This window comes from Ursus americanus, chromosome 10 (genome assembly GCF_024610735.1).
Source record: "Ursus americanus isolate L20-20 chromosome 10, mUrsAme1.1.p, whole genome shotgun sequence".
Taxonomy (NCBI): Eukaryota; Metazoa; Chordata; class Mammalia; order Carnivora; family Ursidae; genus Ursus; species Ursus americanus.
The window spans coordinates 28,769,937-28,794,235 of record NC_142136.1 but is presented as its reverse complement, the minus strand read 5'-3'; the positions used below and the strand labels follow the sequence as shown (position 1 = coordinate 28,794,235).

Here is a 24,299-nt window from a genome sequence, read left to right as displayed (position 1 = left end):
AATGCTCAGCTGAGATTCGGCAGCTGAAATCCAGCAAAGGTCAGCGGTCACTCATAGAAACCTCTGGAACACAAGGCTGGATTTTATACAATTATATGGGAAAAGAGTAAATGCTGATTCTGTTATTTTTGTCAGTGAAAGAAAGGGATTACGTCCTAAAAGACACAACATATGACCTCCTGAGCAGTCAGTAGATGGTTATTTAATGCGTGTTTCCTTTTGCTTTGTATTAAAATTTTGTTATTACTTTGTCTCCTATCAAGTAGGAAACTTGCATTTTGTTAATCTCATCCTACCTTATACATCGCAAACACTCAAAAGAAGCTTGTGAAATGAAGGGAGTAATCCCAAAAGCTCATTTCAACCTTTCACCTTTGACCTTTGGTACAATAATGATTAACCAGTGAAATGCTCCGAAGTCTGGCAACCAGAGATAGGTAGACAGCAGGGGCCCTTGGAAACTGTCATCCAGATAATCAACCTTGGAAAACTGAATGTCTGTATGGATATCTAGTTACAACAATAAAACACAACAGAGACAACAATGACAACACAGCCTGGACCCAGAAACCTGGCATTTTAATTTAACAACTTTTATATTTCCTTGATTATTGTATGCTTAACATAAATAATGTCTACTTGTAACATTTGTATTACCTCCAAACACTTATTCAATCACTATTTAAGAAATCATTGCCTGCGCAGTAAAAAATAAGCTGGCCTTTTTTTTTTTTAAAACAATTTACATTTTTATTGATTTTGTTTACATAATAAGAAATCAGCAACTACAGTAGTTGCCACTTTAAGTGACCACAGAAAAACAAAATATATAATTATTTTACATGATTATATTACAATTTTATAAAGTTCGCTACAGTATACCAATGTTTTGCTATAAACTGTATTCCTTTGGCCATATCGGTTTTAATTATGTCAAGAGATCATGTTTGTCTCTTACCAACTTTTATCAGTGTGCTAAAATTTCGAAATCAAACATTTTTAGAAAAGCTATTTCATTATAAATAGTATGTGTATATATTCTTTGTGTGCAGTTTCAAGATTAGGCACGATGATTACAGACCACAGCCTGATATGGAGAAGGAAAGGGTGCTGGGTTATAAATGAGGAGAAAGAACCAAAACTCAGTACATGGTAATGAAAAGGAGCTAAAACTTATGTAGGACAAAAAATATATATATATATGACCGAACTGTGAAGATATTAGTCACCCAAAGTGAATTTAAAATCCAAAGTCTGAAATGTCTTTTGTGTTGACAAGCATCTGAAAAAGTGATTGGGTAGAAATTAATCAACAAGACCTGAGTGATCTGTAAATAGAATCCATGTGGCATGTGAATTAATTATTGTCCTTTCTTTTTTGGCCACATTGCTGGGTTTTGGTTTACTGTATTATCACATTAGATGCTGGCAGAGAACCACACTGCTAGCTCATTTCCAACATGTGGCCCAGGGTTACCAAAGAAAAAAAAAGTTGAAACTCTGTTATATTTTAAGACGGAGCTAAAGCTCTTGGGCCCAATTTATTCCTGAAGTCACTCTGAGAACATTGCGCTGTGTTTTGCTGGAACAGAATCAGGACCTTTTGCATTGATGTGACGGGGCAATGACGAACGTCAGGCTAAGAATGGGAATCTGTCCCCATGGGTTTCCTCCCTCCCCACCTCATTTCCTCTCCCTTCCGTTCTCTCTTGGACATATTTTCACACACATATCATCCCAAGTTAACCTAAGGCACTTTGCTGGAGAGATGAAAGAATGAGGCAAGAATGCACAAAGAGTTCTTACAGTCCCAAAAAGCAGTTTTGCCTAGATGTGACAAAAAAGCACCACATCGAGAACTGTTTTCTAGTAGTTCTTTACAAAAATAATACAAAAGTTAGTAAGAAGCTTTACAGGGAGCTGTTAAATTGTTTAATCTGTGTGATTTTAAAAAACAGTATTGTCATTATCATATTAGACCTGTGCCAGAGACCATTTTAGCCACCGCCTGTGGGAGAGGACGCTGCTTTCTCCTGGGCTGCGGGGACACGGCTCCAGGCACCCCGCATCCTGTCCATCATGGCGTCGCTGGCATTTCTCCATCCTAAATGTATGAATGCGGGGGTCAGCCCTTTGTTTAATCATCTGCATGTCATATATCGTAGCTAAGTAGTTACAGATGACAAAACTAAACAAATAGTGTTTGAACTACAATAGTGAAAGAACAATAAGGTTTTAATAATCCCGAAAAAGTTGTAGGTAACATTGTCTTTGCAGAGTACGTGAATGGGAGATTTCAAAGCACATCTTTCGGGATAGCATTCCAAAGCTCCTCTGTCTTTCCCTTTGTGACATTTGATCTTATCTGAATGTAGAAAGGTTAATGATTTTCAAAAACCTCAATCTCTCTTTCTGATACTACCTCCCGATCCTTCAAATACGTTTCTAAAGTCACAAAAATACACCAGCTAAACTGCTTTCACATTTTATAAGCCAACCAGTGGTGTGACACCATGAAGAAAAAAGTTCTTTGGAAGGATTTTTAAAAAAAATTTAAATTGAGTCATTTAAACTTTATTCAAAAATTCCATTTTACAGTGACACAATTTTCCTTTATATCAGATTCACATTAATTTATAAAATAAACCTCTTTAATAGGAATTTAGAGTGAGCTCAGCTTAAATCTAAGTGGGGCACGAATATACTAGAAGCTATCAAAAGCTACGCTGAAGTGCTGATTGTAAAAAATTAAGTGCTTTCACGATGAGGCTTTCTTAATTCTCACTGCTTTCCTTCTCCTGCTGTAAACAGCTCACAGAACGTCATGTGTCACTGTGAGTGTTAAGAGAAGAATCACTCTTACATTCTTACATTGGTTTGTGCAAGCACAGAGTTGTTTTGTTTTGGCAAATGCCTCATTGTTTTAATGACTTCTGTCCAGCATAGAGAACATGGCATTGAGTGAATATGCCTTCTTTTAAGATGAGCTGTATTTATTACTGGAACGGAAGTTGTCATATCCGTGATCATTAGCTTTGAACTTCAAGCACGACTGCTTTTCCTCCAAGGACTGTTTTTCTTCAAATGACTGGCACCAGCAGCATAGGCACGACTGTACAAAGCAAAGGAACTCGTTATATGTGCACACCGGTGACACTGGGATGACTCTTCCTACTTTCTCGGGCTCTGACTTTCTTGGCATGATCAGGAGTTCTCAGCCCCTTTCTTTTCATGCTCCCTTATTTTCCCCTTTAACAATATATAATCACGTAAGTCGTATCCGATAATTTTTTAAACTAGAAAGTACAGAGAAAAAATGTCTATCATCAAAACTCATCTTTTCATCAAATTTGAAGGGGAAAGCCACTCAATGCTTGATTTTTACTCTTGATCACTTGAGAAATTCTCATAATATTTGATAAATACATAACTCAAGACATTTTCCTATGGAAATAGAAATACTACACACATCCACACACATAACTCGATATGGACATGTTTGTAGAAGTGTATGCACAATTTATTTTAATAAAACTGTCTGCATGTACTATTCCATAGCCTGCTTTTTCTCACCCGATGATGTCATAAACATCTTCCCATGTCAATGAACTTCATATTACATTGCCGGTTTTTGTCAGCTACATTTGTGCTCATGTGCCTTTTCAATATTGACACACAATAAACATATAAAGCATACAAATGTCTCAGTTTCGTTCATTCAATTTCTTTTCTTGGATTTTTTAAAATCCAAAACTTTGTTCATACTGCTTGCTTTCTGAGAATCTATACGTCTAAAAAAGTGGGAGGTCCATTGTTTTCTGTTCTATAAAATGAGGGAGTTGATCTTGATGAAAGTTCTATTCTAGCTCTGCGATCCATGAGTCTATGAGTGGGCAAAAAAATTAAGACTGACTTAGTTTTGTAAGGAAGCTAAGTTCTTTCCAGGAATGAACTGCCAGGGACAAATGGATCATGTCCATATCAGGAAGGGGATTATTTCATTCATGTTAGATTGTTGAAGGAGTGAATGAAAGGATGGATGGATGTTACAATGCAAGTGGCCAAAAAGAATAATGACACACATTCCACGTCAAGTAGCACATCTCTGGTGTACAAGTGAGGTGGAAAAGAGGAGGTAAAACCTGAATTAAATGTCTTCATTTGACTTGCTATTCTCATATCCAAATGAATATTATAACTAACTTAGAATCCAAACCATGCTGGACAGTCCAAAATCTACCAAAAATGGGAACAGTGCATTTAATTCACGTTGAGCTCTTAGTTTATCATATGATATCTGTCAGACATCAATGCATGCACTCTCTGCTAATTTTCCGAGCATTTCTATAAGTACAACTGTTTGGTTGAGGCAGTAGGGAGTAGCTGACAAGGATTTAAGGCAGAAATCAAGTATAGTGATTTATGAGCAGAACTCATATTTAAAAAAAAATCATCTGTGATGTAATGCAAGGGAAAACTGTAAAACAATTTACTAAATCTCTTTAAATAGAAACACGAATAGTTTGGAAAGATTATATTTGATGCTAGGCCAAAAAGAGCTTTTTATTTTGAAATACTCCTACCTTAAAGCAGTTTTTGAATCTTTTGCTCACCAAGTACAGAGCTATAGGATTAATGCAGGAATTCAGGGAAGCCATGTTGATGCCGATGTAATCCAGCACCAACAAAAAGCTGCAAGAAACAACCCAAAGCATGTCTGTGAATAATACGCTGCTTTAAGCATGTTTTCTTGGCGAACTTTTGAATTTTTGTGAAGAAAAAAATTACCCATATCCATAATTTTTGACTTTATCACTTTGCTAAGGATGACCCTCTCTCTGTCTCTCTCCCTCGGTCTCTCTCTGTCATTACGCCCCTCCGTCCATGCCCAATTCTGTCTTTTGCAATCAAATCTCATTTGGAAGCTCTGAGGCTGGCTGAGAAGAAGGCTTTGCAAAGTGCAAAGGAGACTCGGAGCTGACATTTCCAATTCCACTCCTCATTTTGACAGCTCTGCCTCTCCGTTCCCAGTGTTCTTACAAGTCCCCTTGATTCCTTCCTCTACAACAGGGGTGAAGATAAAAAAAAATGGGAATCTTAATTGCCCCCTCAAGACTAGCAAAATGGTACTCTCTCTGCCTATGAAAGGGGTAAATGAAAAAAAAAATCTTCTGAATGGCATTTACCTACAAAACTCTGTCTATTTTACTTTTCTTACCTCAAAAGTTCACATCTATTAGGATCATTCTGATCATAAAGAGTGAGCTTCAAAATCCTGCTGAGGTGAAGGGGAAGCCAGCATAGGGCAAAGACAAGGACCAGGCAAAAGACTGTTTTGGCCACTTCCCGTCTCTGAAATAAAACCATAGTCAGAGACTAAATAGATGGCTCAGATAATCACAGCGGTCTCTCTTCCCAAACAGAACCTTTAATATTGTTTACAAAAAGTCAGTGGTATTTGTATAAATCCAAAACACTGAGCTTTAAGTTGAAGAGTTAATGTGACTTAGAACTAAAATGACCACAGATTCATCTTTAAAAAGTAATGGCTCTTTCTAGATCCTTTTAGATTATGTGGAATAGAATATCTCTAGAGAGATAATAGAAAAAATATTCTTTGTCTATTCAAAAATACCAGAAGCAAGAAAAAGGAAATATGCTGTAGTATATAATAACTTAAGTTTATCATCATAATAATTTTCTTATGCATAATTATCATTGCAATCGTGACTCAGCACATATTTCTGTTCTGTTACCTGCTTTAAGTGGTCATTTAGAGCAATCTGCATGCCACTCTTCTTTCTCAACATTTCACAGGTCATCAGGGTATAAAAAAAGGCAGTGATGGCCAACGGCAAGCAGAAATAGAAACTGAATAGCCACCAATCTTTAGCTGTCTTGTAAAACTATGGAGAAAAGAGAATTGTATGATTAACATTCCTCTGTAAAAAAAACTCTTATAGGCCAAATGCCAAATTAATAAAAAACAACCAACATACTCAATAAGGAATAATTATCTTCTAAAGTAGATCCATTTCATAAACACTACATAGAATCTTTCAGGCCACATCTACTGAACAAATAATTAGATACTTATACTAAATGAAAGAAAGTTTCCCTAAAGAGCATTTTAATTCTCTAAGGCAATGTGCTGTAATTATGCACAAAATTTTAAGCAGTTGGGCAAAATTAAAAATATGTGGTATTTCCAAATATTTTTGCCTTCACATAAGCAAATTACCCTTAAGGTATTTCATGTGAAATACCACATCTGAATATGTAAAGACATCCTAGTGTTTAAGGGAAGCTTTCACTTTTTAACAAATCTGTTTTCTGGAAAACAGATAGATGTGGAAAGGTCTATACAAATCATTTTGCTAAGAAATGTATAAATCTAACTTACCGATTGGAAAATCAAAGCTGTTTATGACTAATGCCTTTTCTCTTATTCTATTTCTGCTCTTTTTTCTTTGTTTTTAAACTGTTGCTCCAGATACATTTGGGTTGGAGCAGAATTTATGTAATCTATGCAAGTACCTTTTCCTTTCAACTAATAAGAAACAAGAAGTCAGCAATTTCATTCTCAATTTCATATTAATGTCCCTCTTTATTCTTTTCATTACCATGATGTGTGCAATCCCTAAAGTTGTATGTAGTCGTCTTATATGTAAAATAGAGAATACTACTTGATGACGCCTGGACCAAGTGCATTCATTAACTCCTCTTGACCCATTCTGGTGGAAGGAGTCTTTTACACTTAAGATCTGTCTACTAATACCAGCATTGCCATTTCCCCCCATTTCCTGACTAAACATTCTTGAATAAATGGCCAAGATGAAAAATTCTTTGCAATGGCAGCTCTCCCTTTAGAGAGAGGACAGGCTTGCCGATCAGAATCCAGCCACATCCGGGCATCTTCTACTTGATCATTCACTGAACCATCCACTCGCTCTGACGGGCGCTGTGGTGTTTTATGCAGAATAGGCAGTAGTTGTCAGGCCTTCCGGGCCAGTTGCGTAGAGAAGCTATAAATTCAGATCGATTCTCTCATGTGAACTTGGTTTATCTGTATCCCTGGGCACCAGGGGAATTCTTGCACAAGTAGTGGCCTAGCTTCCTGCAGCCCGGGTCATTAGTCACCCTCCGCCCCACAGTCCTGGGGCTTACACTCTCAATTTAAGCCAAGGACAGTCATAAATCAATAGCTTCCCAAGAAGGGAGGATCGGGGCTAAATATTTATAAGGCAAGAACAGATAGGAAAGACAAAGGTAAAATTCACCTGCATGAAGGCTGTTTTCTGCGTAGGGCGAAGCAAGCAGGTTCGCAGGTAACGTCCTTTGTAGTCAAAGGTTATCATATCAAAACCCACGGCTTCGGGGACAGCCAGAACCACGGAGACCACCCAGATTAAAACAATTTCTACTGCTGTCCATTTTGGAACCCCGATTCCTTTAATTCGACTCCAAGAGGCAACAGCTCGATATCTGAAGAACAAAATAGAATTATCTGTCAAGCTGGCGGAACCTGTTTTCTTGAATTACATAATTTATTTTCCAAGTAACCCAGCAATCACTCAGAAAGTGCTCAGGATGTACCTGGCTTAAATATACGCTCTTACCTGTCAATACTTAGAGCACATAGACTCAACACAGTGATGCCCACGGAGGCCTTCTGTATGAAAGGCACCAGCTTACACATCTCAACTCCAAAGGGCCAGTCCTCAGCAAGCAGCTGCATTGAGAAGACATGCAGGTCTGTTAGGGAGATACTCACACGGTGCCCTCTGAACCACACACTTCGTGGGCTGTAATTAACGAACGGAGCAAGAGAAGCAATTCCAGCTCTTCCTTCTTTTCCTCATGGACTACTCCTTTGAAAAGCACCAGAGTTCGATATATGGATCAGGAGAGTGGTTGGGAATAAAGAAAACGCAGCCAGTTCGTGAGAATTTCTTATGCATGGACTGTACTTTAGGATCAGGCTCTCTACCACGAGGCCAACGGGGGTCAGTCTTATAAGTTCCTCTTAGAAAACGGAGCCTGCTGCTCTGCAAACATCTCTTATCCTGTCACGGAGTCTCACACGCTCAGGTCACGGCCAGACCGAAATATAGATGATAAATGTTAAAAACATATGCTAAACATTCCCCAGCTGGGGAGACTAGACCACTGCTATGGAGAACAGTGTGCACTTGTATACGGATTCTTGACTGTAGTCAACTTGACTGCCCAGGAACTCAGCAGGAATAGTTACTCACCGCTCCTTGACCGTCCCAGACATACTCCTGTCTCAGGGCTTCACTCTAGGTGTCTCCGTATTCTGGAAGGCTCTTTCCCCACAGATCCCACTCTGTGAACTCCCCTGCCTCTTTCAGGTTTTGCTCAAGGCTAATCATTTCAACATGACCTACTTTAACCACATTATTAGTACGGTAACCAGCCAGGCTCCCGTCTCTCTTACCCACTCCACTTTCCTTTTTATCTACAGCACTTACCAACAATTATTGCATTTATATTATATTATAACATTTATATGGTATTATATGGTATTATAACATTTACTTGTTTGTCTTGTTTCATTTTTGCTGTCTGGAATCCCTAGAGTATAAGACAGAATAAGGCCTGTGCAACTGCCTAATACAGTTCCTGCCACGTAGTGGGTGCTTAACATTTGAACCCCCAAAATATATGGGCACCGGCTCTACAATGAGCAAAAAGACAGAGTTCTTGCTCTTATACATGTATTTCTCTTCATCTGACTTCAGACTATGCAACCCTCTATTGTTAAACTCAGTTATTTTCTTTCCTAGGACAACTGGGTGTGCCCCACGCTGGTTAATGAATCACTTTAGGTAAACATCTGGATTGAGGGTTCGTGATGTTTTTAAAATAAAGTATTTCAAATTGATGTTTTTAAAAAATGTTTGAAAGAATAATCTTCCCAAAGTGAAAACTATTTTGAAACACAATCGAGCCTTTCCATCCTCTCACTAGTGAGGGTTCTTTGTGGAGTTTGTCAAGCTGGGCGATTGCTTTATAATGGCACCAAAGGCTGAAATGATAGGCCTTGGAGCTCCAACATGAGCCCAATTTCATTTCTAAGTTAGACATGGAAAGTTACACTGACATGTAGGACAGATGTTGACAAACTTACCACAGATATGCTTAATCTAGAGTCCTGGAAATCTACAGGGCCAGGCAGAGCGGTAGAGGGAGCCAGGGGTAGGAAAGTCATTGGTGTCAGTCAGTAATAGAGAGTGGCAGGATGTGGGGAAAATCCCATCTAAAAGGAGAAGCTGCTAAAAACCATGACGTGATTTTTGCCCAGAAATCCCAAATTAAAAAAAAAAATCTCTTGATTTTAATCAAAAAGTTATAATTTTTATATAAAACCTCATAATTATAAAAGTTGTCAATTAACTCATATTTTTAAAAAACAGTGTCACATAACATCGTATTAACAAAAATATATCTGTGGGTCCAACTAGTCTCTGTTTGTGACTTCTGGATTAATCAATTGACTCAGAATTCTGCTCATTCATTTATTCATTCATTCAGTAAGCATTTATTGAGCATTCAATATATATCAGACACCATTCTGAGAACAGGGTGCATATCAATGAACCAGGAAAACTTCCTTCTCTAATAAAGCTTATAATCTAGTGAGGGAGGCAGTAAACACACACACACACACACACACACACACACACACACAAATATTTAATATCGCATCACACGGGTATTGTCATCACATGAAGAGAGTAAGGTGAGATTTGGAGTAATTTCTTGATAGGCTTCTCAGCAAGGTCTTTCTGAAGAGGCAACGTGTGAGGACGGGACGGGACTAAAATAAGAAAGTAAGCTATGCAAAGAGTGTTCTGGACAGAGGAAAGAGCAGGTGCAAAGATCCTGGGGTAAAAATAAGTAAATAAGCCTAGTGAGCTGAAAGGACAGGAAGAAGGCTATCAAGGCTATAGTGTCTAGGAGATGAAGTTGTAGAGGGAGGAACTGGAATACTTTTTTAAGGAAATATAGTGCAAGTTTTTCAACAGGGAAATGGCAAGGTCTTATTTAAGTTTTTAAAAAGATCACTGTGACTGCTCAATGTGGAATAGAATGTAGGGTCAAGAAAGGAAGCTACGAGGAGAGATTGCAGTCAGCTGGAGCCTGTGGAGACCTGGGGATGAACAGAATGGATTCTAGACTAAATATATTTTGAAGGTAGAGCCAGCAGGACTTGTTATGGGTTGGATATAAGACATATGGAGTCAGGAAACCTTAAGATGTTTGTCATATGAATGATGGAGCGATTTACTGAAATGGGGGAAGACTCAGGATGCCTCAGGTCTGAACCAACTATGAACCCCAGATACTTTAAAAGAACTGCCAATTGCCTTTGAAAACATAAGAATAAAAAGGTTCCAACCAGTTCCAAGGACTCTACCAGACCAGCTTGTTCTAAATTATCCAGACAATATTCTTTTTACTAATTCTGATTGTCCTTAGATGGATTGGGAAAAAAATGAAAACAAAACTGACACTTACATGGCACTTATGATGGGTTAGGCATTATTCTAAGCACCTTACACATACCGTATCGCTGAACTCTCCAAAGAAATCCTGTGAGATAGTACTACTGATGTGCATTTTACAGAGAAGAAAACCGAGGCACTCAGAAGTTTATTAACGTGCTATTTTGGTTTTCTATATGTCCACAGATTTTTTGCTACTCCTCCCTTCAGAAGGTGAAGACTCATCTCCCTTCCCTTGGAGATGTGGGTTGGCTTTAATCGTTCGCTTTTAGCGAACAGAATGTGGTGAAAGGGATGAAGTGCAGCGTCTGAGACTAGTTCAACAAAAGGCCCCTGGCTTCCTCCTTGCTGTCTGGCGGACCGCTCATTCTCGGGGAGACCAGCTGCCGCGTCAGGAGGGCACTCAAGCCCTTCTACGGACAGGCCTCCATGGTGAGGAACTGCGGCCTCCCGAAAATGACTCACACCAATGTGCCAAGTGTATGAATGAGAGAATCTTCCAGCTGTAGGCAAATCTTCAGAAAACTGTAGCCGTCGGGAAATGTCTTGACGGCACCCTCCCGAGAGAGGCTCTGAGCCAGAACCACCCACTCCGGTTCCTGAATTCTAGACCCACAGACAAACCGTGAGATAATAAATGTTTATTGTTTCAAGCCACTAAGTTTTGAGGTTATTTGCTGTTCCTCATTAGACAAGTGATATATTTGGCTTTGGTTTACTTGGTTTATTACTCATATGGTTACTTGTCCTTGTAACTTGTTTTATTACTTACTTAAGTAACAGAGCCACATTTGAGCCCACATGGTCTGATTCTAGAGTCTATATAGTGTTTTAGAGAAACTGACCATAGAAAAAAGACGGTTTGGACTTAAATCAATATTAGTATTTGTAAACCCATAGCTATGTGTCAAACAATGGTGAAATATCTAGATGCAGAATAATCCTATCTCCTAATCACCTGGCTATTTTATTTATTTACTTTTATTTATTTTTTTAGAATGTTTTTATTTTTTTAATTAAAAAATGTTTTAAAGATTTTATTTGTTTATTTGACAGAGAGAGAGAGAGCACAAGCAGGAAGAGCAGCAAAGGGAGAGGGAGAAGCAGTCTTCCCACCGCGTAGGGAGCCCAGTGTGGGGCTAGGACTCAATCCCAGGACCCTGGGATCATGACCTGTGCCGAAGGCAGACGCTTAACCGACTGAGCCACCCAGGCGCCTCTCACCTAGCTATTTTATTCATATAATGTCCAAAACTTAGGAAATTTTCAAATATCTTATTGTCTCAAACTATACCCAAATATGCAAATACCAGTCTCACGTAGGTACAGCTGTCCGATGAATCAAGATGAATGAGTGTCCAGGCCACTGAAGGGAAAGAAATCTGGCCAATGGAAATGAGCTCTACGCTGACTCCAGGCCCTGTTTTGAGGTTACTATTGTTTTTGGCTCAGCCTAGAAACTGGATGATTGCTCTTCATACCACGGGGAGGCCTGCAGCCCAACCTCTGACCCAAGTTATCACAGGACACAGGGAAACACAAACTGAAAATTGTAACCGTTCTCTTCAAGTTCAACACACAGATAGTCAGAAACCCAATCATAACTGAGGGATTAGGATTTTCTAATCTACCCTTCCAAAGGGAAAGGAGCTGCAAACTAGGGAGTATTAACCTTCATCAGCTTTTAGCTTGTCAGACTTTGAATTCAGGCCTGAATGCTGCTGGTACTGAGAGGCCACAAAAGATGAGAGACAAAGTGCCAGCTGTCACTTCTGTTATTTGGTAATGAGAAGGGTGACTTTGGCAACCCTGCCTCTCTCCAATCGGAAGGCGCTGTGGAGACGCTGAGAAGCCCGACACCCAGTGACAGAAACCAGGCCCGCCACTGATGCGCGTCTTGGTCTTAACGGCTTCCAGTAAGTCTCGGGCAATTTAGTGCTGGGAGCTTATTTAAAATGCAAAGACATCAACCCCTTGTTTAAAGGTAAACGAAACCCTGAGTGGGGGTGAGGGAAAAGCTACTTAAGATTAAAAACAAAAATCACTCCCGACCAGGATGCCATCCTTACATTTTGATGAAAGAATGTTCTTAGAGATTTTTATGATAACTGGAAATTAATTATTTCACTATTTGTTGACAAAAACCACGACATCCAACACCTAATTTGAAGTCCAGCGATGTGACTTTCCTCTTTCTGGGGAAATTGCTTCTCTTTGTTGCAAGAGGAAGCAACTCTAACTTTCACCCCAGCAATAACACACTCTTATTCCTTAGTTTCTTCTGGAGGCTTTACCCCATTCAATTAGATAACCTAAGGGCAAGAACTGAATACCTAGGAAATATCCAACAAGCAATCAAACAAGTCTCTCTAATTGCAAAGCCAATGTTCGAGTTCTGTACTATTTCTACGTGCTCATCATATGAATTAAATTTTCAGGTCCTGCTTAAAATAAAGTTTGTATACATATTACCTACCATTTATCAAATATGAGCCAGTTAGAAAATACTCCCATTAACTGTTACTGGTTTTCACATGGTGATGTCTCATCCAACGAAGAGCCTTTGTTCGTGTTAGGTCCTACAGCAATGTGGTGTCCATTTGACAAATGAGAGCCCGCGCTCGGGCTGATCCCTTTCCCTACGGCTTATACTGCTTGCCCAGAACATTTCTTTTGTATGAATAAAAACAAATAAATAAATCAACCCTCTATCTAAAAAAAAGATGTGATCATACTGATCATAAGGTTTCTACTCGAAGATGACCATGACTTCATAATTTTATGTTGGAATAGCTGTTTGAGAAAGAAAAAAGGCCATAGCATCCAAAGATCTTACTTTTATATTAGATTTAAAAGTTATTTTTATAGTACGGAGATTTTTTTTTTCTTAATTTCTAAAAGGATAAATAGAGTGAACAGGAAATAAATGTCCTTTCTTTATAAGTATTGTTAAGTGAGCCTTACAAAATCTCTCCAACTGGGAGATTTACATTTTTCATTTCTCTTTTTAATTAAAAATTACATTCTTGAGAAATTAAATGGGAGAAAAAGCCCTGTTAACACATACCACTGTTAATGTCCAAAGGAATCAAGCCTTATAAAGTCAGGAAATTTGAAAGTTAGCTGTCTCGCACTAATAAATGTTCAATCGCCTCATTAGCCATATATATACTATTTTCTTTTCCTATTTTTTACTTAAGAGTATATACTGAGTTTTAACTGTTTATTTGTTTCAGAATATTCTGTAACATTTATAATGTCCAGCATAGTGCCTGGCACACAGTGGTCACTCATTAAAAGCTTGTTGATTAACAGTGAATAAATGAAATCTTAAGGCAGAAATCTTGTGATAAAATTTTTGTCATGAACTTTCCGTTCTTGTATTTGAAACAAATTCTTTAGAGAACGGAGATGGCTATTTATTTATTTATTCATTTATTTATTTATTTGTATAGTTTGGTCCATGCCCCTTCTTGCTCCCCCCCAGATCAGGTCTTCCTAACACACGAATCCTGAGGGATTGAGGGTGATGGCTGGCTCTTCTCCTTTTGGAGTTTTGCCTTCCAAGCAAGCTAGAAAAGGTGAAAAGCAAAAATTCCTTTCCGTCCTCTCCTACGCAAAGCTGCCAGGGAAATGACTGCCATAAAGCAGAGCCTCCTGTTTCTCACTAACTCATGGGGTCCTACGAGGAGAGTTCATTGTAAGTCTGGAGATGCTGTAGGAGACGGTGGTTCCAGAGGCTGGGCGAGCAGCGTAGCGACAACAGCCAGGGTTACTTGGCCAGATTGCTGTGATGACCTGTGAACATTTCCTTCAAATGGCTGGTATTATAGAAATGTTTTTACAGTAGGAGTCAAAAGAGGTGAAGAATGGAGCAGTGTGTTTCACAACTTTGGGAAAGGGTGTATTCTTCTGTTTTATCTCTGTTTCCTGGAGCAGATAAGAGTTTTTCTGCATTTGAACTGGCTTTTGAAAGATAGAGCGCCCTCATTCAAGGATTTCCATTTCTTTTTAAAATCACATATAGGGACAGAATTTGAAGTAAGCTGCTGGTCAAGTGCATAGAAAATATTTTTTTGACATACAGTGTACCCATGCCCTTGGGGATAAATATCAATGACAAGTTCCATCCTGCGTCCATTAAAAAGCACTTAATCACTTAAAGATTAGGTCGTGCGGATTGGAAATATGTGGGTCAGACATAATGCCAGCTTATCCCCCAGGGGGATACTTATAAACAGCCCACAGTGTGAACAGTGCCCCCTGTGGTTGTGTGAGACGGTGCCTGTCTCTGGGAATCTGTTGCATGTACTCCCCTAAAACAGAGGGTTTTCCCTGTTCTGGAAACATTCCTCTGACTTGCTGAAATAGAATGATGACTCCATGAAGATGAATTAAATTTCTTGAAACAAAATCTCCAGAAGCAAAGAGATAGAAAAGAAGATAAAAAATAAATGTCTTAGGAGAAATTTAAGTTCACTTTAAATATATTTTCCCACTAGTGTTACAATGAAATCTACTTCCAAGTCTGCGACAGGTCAACATGTAGTTTGCTGCTCTCCTATTATCTGAACTTAAAAACATATTCATAGTTTGTGCTTAAAAACTCACCGACACATTACATACTCTGAAGAATTCAACAAAAAGCATTAAGAAATACTCTTTCCAAACCTAGCATATTAGTAGATTCACTTACCTGAACTGTATCTTCTAAGTTCAGTATGACACCCGAAGAAGCAAGAATTACAACTCAGTGGTCTCATGGCTCAGAAAGAGGCTCGCAAACTTTGTGAAGTCCACAAACCTTATTAAATCATTTCAGGTCTTAAACCGAATTCTATCCAGACACTATCTTAGGGGACACTGGTAAGCTACGATGCGAAGACATTTGATTACTTTGGAATCTAAAAGCCCTTTAAAATAATTTGAAAACACTAAGGGTAGGGGAAAGAAGACAGGTACAATGTAAACATCCAGAAAACAGTTTTCCTCCTTTCTGGAACCTACAATGGAGCTAAAGAGAAAAGAAGGAGAGAAAGGACACAAATCAAGCTGCACCGGTATGGCTGTGAGTCTTGGGGTCAGAGAACCGTCGAGAAATGCATCAGTCCACTTTGCTAATACATTTCTGACTCAAACATGAGCCTCTTTCTCTCTCTCCTCTACCACCAGACTATGCTTGTTTTCTTGTTCATTTACATTTTCACCAGAGGGTCTTCAGGAAAGGAGAAATAATCTCTAAAATAAAAGCACTGGGAAGAACAGAAGTCTAAAATGAGAGAAGCTGTTGGCTAAGGTATCCCCAGTACACCGCACTCGGCTGTTTCCCAACCATAACCAACCTCGTCTTAACTCCACGAGGTCTTGAAAGAGAATGTTTCACATCATAAATTACATCTTGAATCTTATTTCAACTCAGGCTTTTTCTGTCAACACCCTTTAAAGCACTTAATCATTTATTAGCATTTGGCATGTTTCTCTAAAAATAATCAACTATAGCATATTAGCCACACAGAGATAACCTTATATGGTTTTTCTTTGTGAAATGAAGAACATGGCTCCACGGCCTTGAAACAACAGGGTCTTGGCTCTGTCATCCTCTTGTATAGACATGGAAATATCTTCAATCTTGACTGGCTCATTTAAAGGAGCAAAGAAAAGATGTAAAGCCTTTGATAGATGAGCCTTCCCATATTGAAAGAAACATTGCCTTGATATTTTAAGAGGCCCGGATTTATGGAGTGACCACGTGGCAGATCAAAGGCAAATACAAGAAGTACCATAGAGTTACCCCAGGGAACTTTCATTGCCCAAGGCCAAGAGTTTGCCAATCATTTTGTCACAGGAATCCACGTGCGGAGAAATGAATTGGGAATACGAAATCTCGAGTTTCTGGGTTGCTTGAATTATGCTATTGACCTATTATTTAATTATAACTAATGTCCTCATATAAGAAGAGGAGCAAACGTCATCCTTTTTTCATCTGAACAGTTATAAAAAATATGATTAGAAAAGTCCACTGTCCTTACATTTTGTGTATAACATCTTTTGTCAACAAGCACTTGTCTGGTATTGACTGTTGCAGGCACTACGCTAAGTGGGTGCTGGGCTATTAGTTTTGTTCGTTGATTTTAGGTCATTTAGAGCTAATAGTCTCTTCATTAATACTTTTAAAAAGCTAATACTTTAAATGTGTTGATTTGGTGCTCCTTAAAATTTTTTCTGCATTAAGTAAATGAATCTCAGGGTATCCAGGTTCTGTTTTGGGTTCAAAGAACTTCTGCTGCTAGAACATCTCTAAATATTACTAAAATTTCAGTAAAATATCTCAGTTACTTAACTGGGGATGGGAAGAGTGTATTACCTTGGAAGAAATCAGCCTCCCCTATCCAATGATACTTTTACTTCTTGTATTGCTCTATGTGCTAAATCTCCATTTACTGACCAGAAGATTAAATTTCAAAAGTTAAATTTGATGGTGTTCAATTAACTTTGACTTCTAACTATGAAACTAGTCAATTACACACGAACTTGTTAAGTACTAGACATAGTCTAGGACTGGAAGTGAGAAAGGTAAGTTTGTTCAGAAAAGTAGTGTCACAAGCAGGAAATGTCTGATGACCTGACAAGGTCACTTCACTCAAAACTCATTTGTGGATTCAGTGAAGCAATTCCACATTTTTACATGTCAGCATTTAAATGTTAGGTGTACCCTATTTTAACTAGTTAAACATTAAAGATCGGCAATTTTGCCTCTCAGAGCTATGAAGGCAGGCTCTTTGCCTCTCATAGTAGCCCACAAAATCCGAATAGCAAAGCCCTCTGGGGGCACTCCACCGTCACAGAACATCGGATTAAATGTGGATCTTTATCAAACTAATGTTCCTATCCGTTACTGTCTTACAGTTCACCAGCAGATTTGTTTGCAAACGCAGTTTGCTTACACACAGAGGAAGTTATATTTGAAAATTAACTGTATTAACTCAGTTACCCATGCAAATATAGCACCGAGTGAAATTGTTAAGTAAAATCCAGAGAAAGCTTAACAACTCATTATCCGCTCAAGAATTTTTCCTTGCTCGAGAAGTTAAAAGAAGTTAAATAAATTTTAGCTTCGACTTGCAACCAAGCTTTGGTAAATATCACTGCTAAACCAAGCCAAGCCAAACCAACGAACCAACCGACCGACCGACCGACCACCAACAACATAAAACCTTCACAGCATCCAGAAGCACACCCGGTCTTTTGCGTTTTATGCAGCTTTGACAACTTTGATGTCCGTGCAACTACAACTTAGTAGTTCGATAGGTTCTCATAGGCAACAGACATTTAGTTTGCCCCATTCATTGCAGTCCGGACAGGAAGGACACGATTAGCTTGTGAATAAGGAGAGATGCATCCTCACATGGGATACTTACAACTCCTGGCTTTTGGTTCAAGTATAGATATAGACCGTGTACACGCTGGCATGGTGCTCCATGTATATGTTAATATCCAAAGGTATATATTAATACATACATATCTGTATGGAGATGTTACCTAAAATAGTGATTCAAACTAAAAGGACAATAATAACTTTGGGGCACACTATAGAGATATCTATCAAAATAAAAAATGCATATATCCTTTGATTCAGGAATTCCAAAGTTCAGAAATTTACCCTTCAGATACAGTCACATGCGTGTACAAAGCCATTTGTACGAATATATTATTTGTAGTCACATTTATAATGGCAAAAGCGGAAAAAAATCCCCCCAAGTTTTCATTCGTATTCATTCACACACACACACACACACACACACACACACACACACACACACATTCTAGTAACATTTATTCTTTGCTTACTACGTGCCAGGCACTGTGCCAAATGATATTCACCTGTCCATTTATGTATGTATATATATGTATTCACATGTATACATATATAAATGCACATACATACTTTTAAATATCCTCTTTGGATGACTGCATTTTTCATTTTCGTCTGGACGGCCTGACGTAGTGTTGCGTGTTAGAGGCCTAGCGTGTGCTGCTGAGAAGTGTAAGCCGGGCTCTTCTTTTCAACGTATTTAGGTGAATACGTGAACATTTCAACAGCTTCTCTCTGTTGGCTGTCCTACGACACCTCTCTAGTCTTCGTCAGAGGATTTCCTCTCTGACACAAGAGACCCGGTGAGAGGACTGACGCTACCTGGAATTTTCCAGAGACCCAGTTCCTTGAGGGAGTCAAGGCAGAACAGATCTATAGCCTCTGGTTCGTCAGCATCTCACAGCAGCACCTCCCTGCGAAGTTCCATCTCACGCTACAGCAGTAGCGACGACTACGCCATTTTGGGGTTTGCCAACTTTTTTGAACCCTAGATTTTCTGGACTCCAGATTAACGTAATAGGGTCACACTGACGTTTCTGGTCCCTTGCGTGTGCCAACAGATGGGTTGGGTAGGTTCTATGAACCCTCCAGAATTTTGTGAATGTTGTATGTGTGTATATGTGTGTGTGTGTACAAATAGGAATGAAAATTTGTTTATGTTTTATGTGAAGATATATAAAATTAATAGGACATATCAATTATAATATATACAAATTTTATATAATATATACAATGAACTGGATTCTGAAAGAGAATCGTAATACTCCACAAAAACAAAATTAGAAATCACTGGTTTAGAGATTCAAGTCTCCTGTTTTAGGATAAATGGAAATGGCACTCATAATTCACTTGTTGCTTTGTGTTAAGTATCATACATAACCATGCTGAAACTCTAATGCATTTTTAAAAACTTAGCTGTTATCACAGTTATTTAAGGGAATAAATGGCTTTTAACTAGTCTGAATTGGGTATTTTGGTGAATAAAGCTTCTAAAATAACAAATAATGATATTATCCATATTATATACTGCAGAACATCTGAAGAGGATTTCAGGAGATAGGAACCTTCAAATGGGGGCGCCTGGGTGGCTCAGTCTGTTAAGAGCTTGCCTTCGGCTCAGGTCATGATTCCGGGGTCCTGGGATTGAGCCCCATATTGGGCAGTGGGGTGTCTGTTTCTTTCTGCCTCTCTGCCCCTCTCCCACTGCCCCTCTCCCTACTCGTGCTCTTTCTCAAATAAATAAATAAAAGAAATCTTCAAATGACTCAAATTAGAACTGAAAACATTTGCCAAGTATCCTATTGTGTGTTAGCGTATCATATAATTCCACCAGTGCACTCAAATGAGGTCCTAACAATTCTCCATGCGGGAGAAGGGTGTGCTGGGTCTGAGCTCACTCAGGGCAGAGGGACAGGGAGGACCACGGGTTCGAGGGCCAGGTGGATGCATTCGAGCCCTAGTTTCATCACTGTCCAGTGGTGTGACATTGGGCAAGTTACTTCACCTCTCCAACACCGCAGTTTTCCCATAAAACAGGGACGACAACAATATCTCCTCCATAGGGTTTCTTGCAGAGATTTAGTGAAATAAACCAAGAATCCGTGCATAATAGATGGCATCCATCATTATTATATTATGCTTTGAGTGACATATGTTTATGCACACTAAAAAATTAACCAAAGTCTCCCAAGTAGGATTCCATGTTGGCAAACCTGGCAACGGGACCTTATTCTTTGCGATGGATTTGTTTATGACCAACATAGAATGACTACATGGCCACATTTGTAATGACTCATTAGTCTGTTTACTTCAGAAGTAAAACACAGCTTTAACAGACTGAATAGCTTCAGGCAAAATGATGTAATTTCCTAGGGAAATCATAAAGAAAATTGAAATGAAAGTAAAAGCCATGTGCCTCCTTGAAAGTCAGATATCCTCTGGTTGATCGAGTGTAATCGTTTGACCAGACAGAGAACGTAAAATGGTCCAGGAAGAGCTGATTTCATCTGGCCCAGAGGCAACCCACCTAAAAGAAAATGTCCTCAACCCAACTTGCACATAGCCCTCCAGCTGCTGGCTGACTTAGGAAGGTCTCTGACTGATCTATGCGTGGGGTTTTCTGAGACCTCCCGAAAGAGACCTTTCACAAAATTCTCTGCAAGCCTAGCAAACCGAGATTGTAATCTCCCTTTTCAGAAGGCTCTTGGTGCACTTATTTAAAAATTTCTCAACACCTTGCACTCTACAGTTTCTCAAGTTAGTTTTGATGAATTGAATTGGAATCCCTTGCCAAATTGGAATGGTGGCACTTGGTCTGTGGGATTCCCTAAAGAAGTAAATGCATCACTTCTGGCTCTAATAGGACTGTCACTGCGTTTAAGGGACCCATTTCAGACTGTGCCTCTCCCAGGAAACACTCAGACTCCAGAAGAACCAGTTGCCATGCAGGACTTTAGGATTTCTTCTATGTATCCCCCATTTGTGGGAGTGTTTCCTTCTAGAGCCTGGATCTTAACCCAAACCCTATTTTTACTTGAGAAATGGCTAAAATTCCCTTAAAGAATGGCTATTTGGATTAGGACTTAAAGGCATGCCGTATGGTGATCCCTTCTCCACCAAAATCAAAACACATCCAACGATGCTTTTCTAGCCCTCCACGTCATTATTTCCCCCTTGTACTGAGCCCTGGCCTACCTTCAGGCAAATTCCCAAAGCACATTCCCTTTCTTTTACACTTTCGTTCTGTTCTTCAGTGTGGCGTTCTATTGCTGATCACGATAGGCAAGCAGAGTTTTACATACTTGCCTGGGCCTTTAAACTCTTCTGGCTCTTTCACTTAGGCTATTTTTCTTAGCACCACAAAACCACAGTTAAGTGGGCACTAACGGCCTCATTGTAGAGTTGAGGAAACTGTGGCCCGGCGATGTTGGGCTATGTCCAGAGTTCCAAAGCAACCTGGAGTCAAATAGTGTGGGGCTTTATGTCCTGCCCTAGCCCTCCCCCTCGCCTGTTTCCTCCGATGCCCGTGGTAATCACAGTAATGTTAGCTACTGAAATCCTTAGAGACCCCTTTGGTTTGTTCACAAGGTAATCAATGGGGGTACAACTTGCACTCTAGACCTGACAAATTTGGACCTGATTCCTACCACCATCTCTTACCAACTGTGAGACCTTGAACATCTTATCAATCATCTGTAAAATGGAGAAATATCTGCTCGTGGGTTGTCAAAAGTAGTAAAGGGAAGTAGCCTATCCATTTCAGTGCTTGGCCCACGTAGACATGCGCTAAAGAGTCAGTAGACTATAGTCATTCACTCAGGTGAACTGTGTTGGTGTATTCACTAGTCTGGGTCTCTTTCTTCTAGCCCCTCTGTTTCCTAAAAACCCATTCCAGCCCCTCTACTCTCAGGACCCTCCCCACAAGGTGAGTGTGCGTATGAATGACCTACGTATCTGAAGAAGTAGATTCTGCTTTTGTAAGTCTGGGCTGCACTTGCGGTTCTAACAGGATCCCTGATGATACCAGTCCTGCCAATCCATGGACCACACCTTTGCAGAGAGAATGGACCCAGTGAGCCGGGCTTAGGGACTAGATACTTCGGGACCAGTGGTTCTCAAGCTCTACAGTTCATCATCATCACACCAAGGGCTTGTTAAAATACAAACTACTGCTCTCCATCCCAGAGTTTCTGAATCAGTAGGTCGGAGGTGGGGCCGTAAAATGTCATTTCTAGCAAATTCCCCAGTGATGCTGATCCTACTGGTCTGGGGACTACATTGGTTCTAGGCTTAGCCTAAGGTTACTGAAGACCAGGAGGGAATTTATTTCCAATAATAACTGACTCTAGGAGGTGTCCCCCAAAGGCTCTCCTATCTCCCTCCTCCTAACTAGGCACCATCCCGTCAATATTAACCCTTTACCTTGTAGACAGTGATGGGGATGTCAATGACGATGTGCAGCAGGTCTCCCAGAGCCAGGCTGGCTATCAAGATATTAGGGCCGTTTCGCATGCACTTGTTCTTGTAAATGATTCTCAGCAGTGTGGAGTTTCCGATGATGCCCAGCACGAACACTAGACAGGACACCACCGTGTTGATATACTTGAAAGTCTCCTTGATCTGGATGGGTTTCTCGCAGGGGGGAGGGGAGAACTTGCGTGGCCTTGGCGGGGCTCCAGCTGTTCTCCCTGCTTTAGGCATCTGGGGAGATGCAGAAGACCATGGCGCGCTGGCGTTGGAACCCCTTGGCCAGGAAACCTCAGCGGGGGGCGTCGTTATCTCTCCGGGCCCCAGAAGTGGCAGAGTGGCCCCGGCCGGCGGGAATCCCCTCTCTTCTCCCAGGACCCCCGTCACGCCGCAGGCGATGATCAACGCCACCAGGGCGCGTGCGCTCCAGCTTAGCAGAGGCTGCATGCTGCTGCCTGCTCCAGTGGGCGTCGGGTGGCTGCTCTGCAGCTTTGAGTCTGGAGACCAGCAAGGGAAGAAAGGACGCTTGGGTTAGCTACCCCAGCCACGCCCCTGCAAACCGCTCCCGCAGAGCGCAGCCGCGCGGCTACTCGCCGCTCGCAAATGTAACTCAAGTTTGCGCGCGGGTGCTTAACTGGTGCGCGTGACCCTCCTGCGCCCGTGCACTGTCCTTCCCGATCAGCTTTCCCCGTGTTTTTTTTCTCCCTGGCGTTCCCCCGAGGGATAAGTGACTCGCAGTGGGGCGGGGCATTCTGGAAGGGGTGTGCCAGGGCGAGAAGGATGGGTGTCCAAGGCAGAGCTCTGAGTTCCTTGGTGTGCCCCAGGAAGCACGTACGTTCTGGCTAAAGACGCGTGGGAACTGGGGAGTCAAAGCGCCTAGAGGCCAAGGGCATATGCCAGTCTCCGCATTTTGCTTCGCAGGGAACGCGGATACCCGGTGTCTGAACGCCAAGACTCCTCCGGGCCAGTGAAAGCCGCTACTTCCCAGCTGCCTGCGCTCTGCTAGCCAGGGAACCCCCCGGAGTGCACCGGCTGACTCCGACACTTCTCAACTCGGTCGTCTTGGGGACGGGGTGGGGGGGAGGTATTGGCATTAACTTGGAAGCGTCTGTCCCCTCTAAACGGCTTCTGACTCTCATGCTGCTCTCCTTTACTCCAACCGCCTTTACGCCAACAATACAATTCATTGTATTCTATACATCTTTTTTTTTAATTAAATTTAAAAAATACATCCCCAAACTACTAACCCAAGCTGAAGCCCCAGACAAGGTTCAATCACTGATTTTAATTCCACACCGAGCCAGAGTATTTACCTTGCAAACCGGGAGCACCAGGAGCAAAGCGACGAGCGGGGACCTCTTTCCCGGGCAGCTCTGCTCGCGGCTCGCCTGCAGCCGGCTCCGGGGGCGAGCACGCCTCCCTGAATTCAGCCGCGGGCGGGCCTGGCTCTGACGAAACGCTGAGGGAATGCCAGACCAAGTAGCCTCCACAGCTTGCTCGGTCGGGGTCTTTGCTGTCCCTAGACAAGTACTTTTATTCATTTGTCCCTTCCCCCTCGATCACCGCCAGACTCCTCCCGCGCCTTCCGACCGCTCCGCAACCTTTCCCCTTGGGCGATGCCTGGACAGCATCAGCAGGATCTGCCCGCTGGAGAGGGCATTCCCCGGCCAGGGACGCGTTCCCAGAGCCTGTTGGTTGTCGGACTTCTGAGTTCTTCAAACCGCAGACCGGCCTAAATCAAGGGCAAGTTTTCACGCTCCCGGAGACGCGCTGGGGCTCCAGACCGGAGTCCTGTATTTAACAAGTTAACCTGGACTCTTAACGCGGAGTGTGGCTTTGCTTTCCATTAAGCATCCCGCGGTGATATATAAGACCTGGTTGACTTGGGGGCTCTGCTCTTTGCTGCTTTTGATTTGCCCGCACATTTC

The 24,299-nt window shown here is 41.0% G+C and overlaps 1 protein-coding gene across 1 annotated transcript; it reads right to left on the bottom strand.

Annotated features, from left to right (window-relative positions):
* Positions 1–2,552: 2,552 nt before the first annotated feature.
* EDNRB (endothelin receptor type B) lies at positions 2,553–23,992 on the bottom strand. The gene is made up of 8 exons (XM_045811014.2): positions 23,685–23,992; positions 22,327–22,868; positions 7,620–7,732; positions 7,281–7,485; positions 5,757–5,906; positions 5,219–5,352; positions 4,584–4,692; positions 2,553–3,112 (listed from the first exon to the last, which is right to left on the bottom strand). The coding sequence occupies exons 2-8, from the start codon at positions 22,816–22,818 to the stop codon at positions 2,978–2,980; spliced, it is 1,338 nt and encodes a 445-aa protein (XP_045666970.2). The 5' UTR covers positions 22,819–22,868; positions 23,685–23,992; the 3' UTR covers positions 2,553–2,977.
* Positions 23,993–24,299: the final 307 nt, after the last annotated feature.

Excerpts from the sequence above, each read along its gene's own strand:
- EDNRB (XM_045811014.2), bottom strand. The coding sequence starts at position 22,818 with ATGCAGCCTCTGCTAAGCTGGAGCGCACGCGCCCTGGTGGCGTTGATC. Across the intron at positions 7,486-7,619 it reads TGTGCTCTAAGTATTGACAG|ATATCGAGCTGTTGCCTCTT; the intron begins GTAAGAGCGTAT and ends TTTGTTCTTCAG. Across the intron at positions 5,907-7,280 it reads AGAAAACAGCCTTCATGCAG|TTTTACAAGACAGCTAAAGA; the intron begins GTGAATTTTACC and ends TTTTCTCCATAG.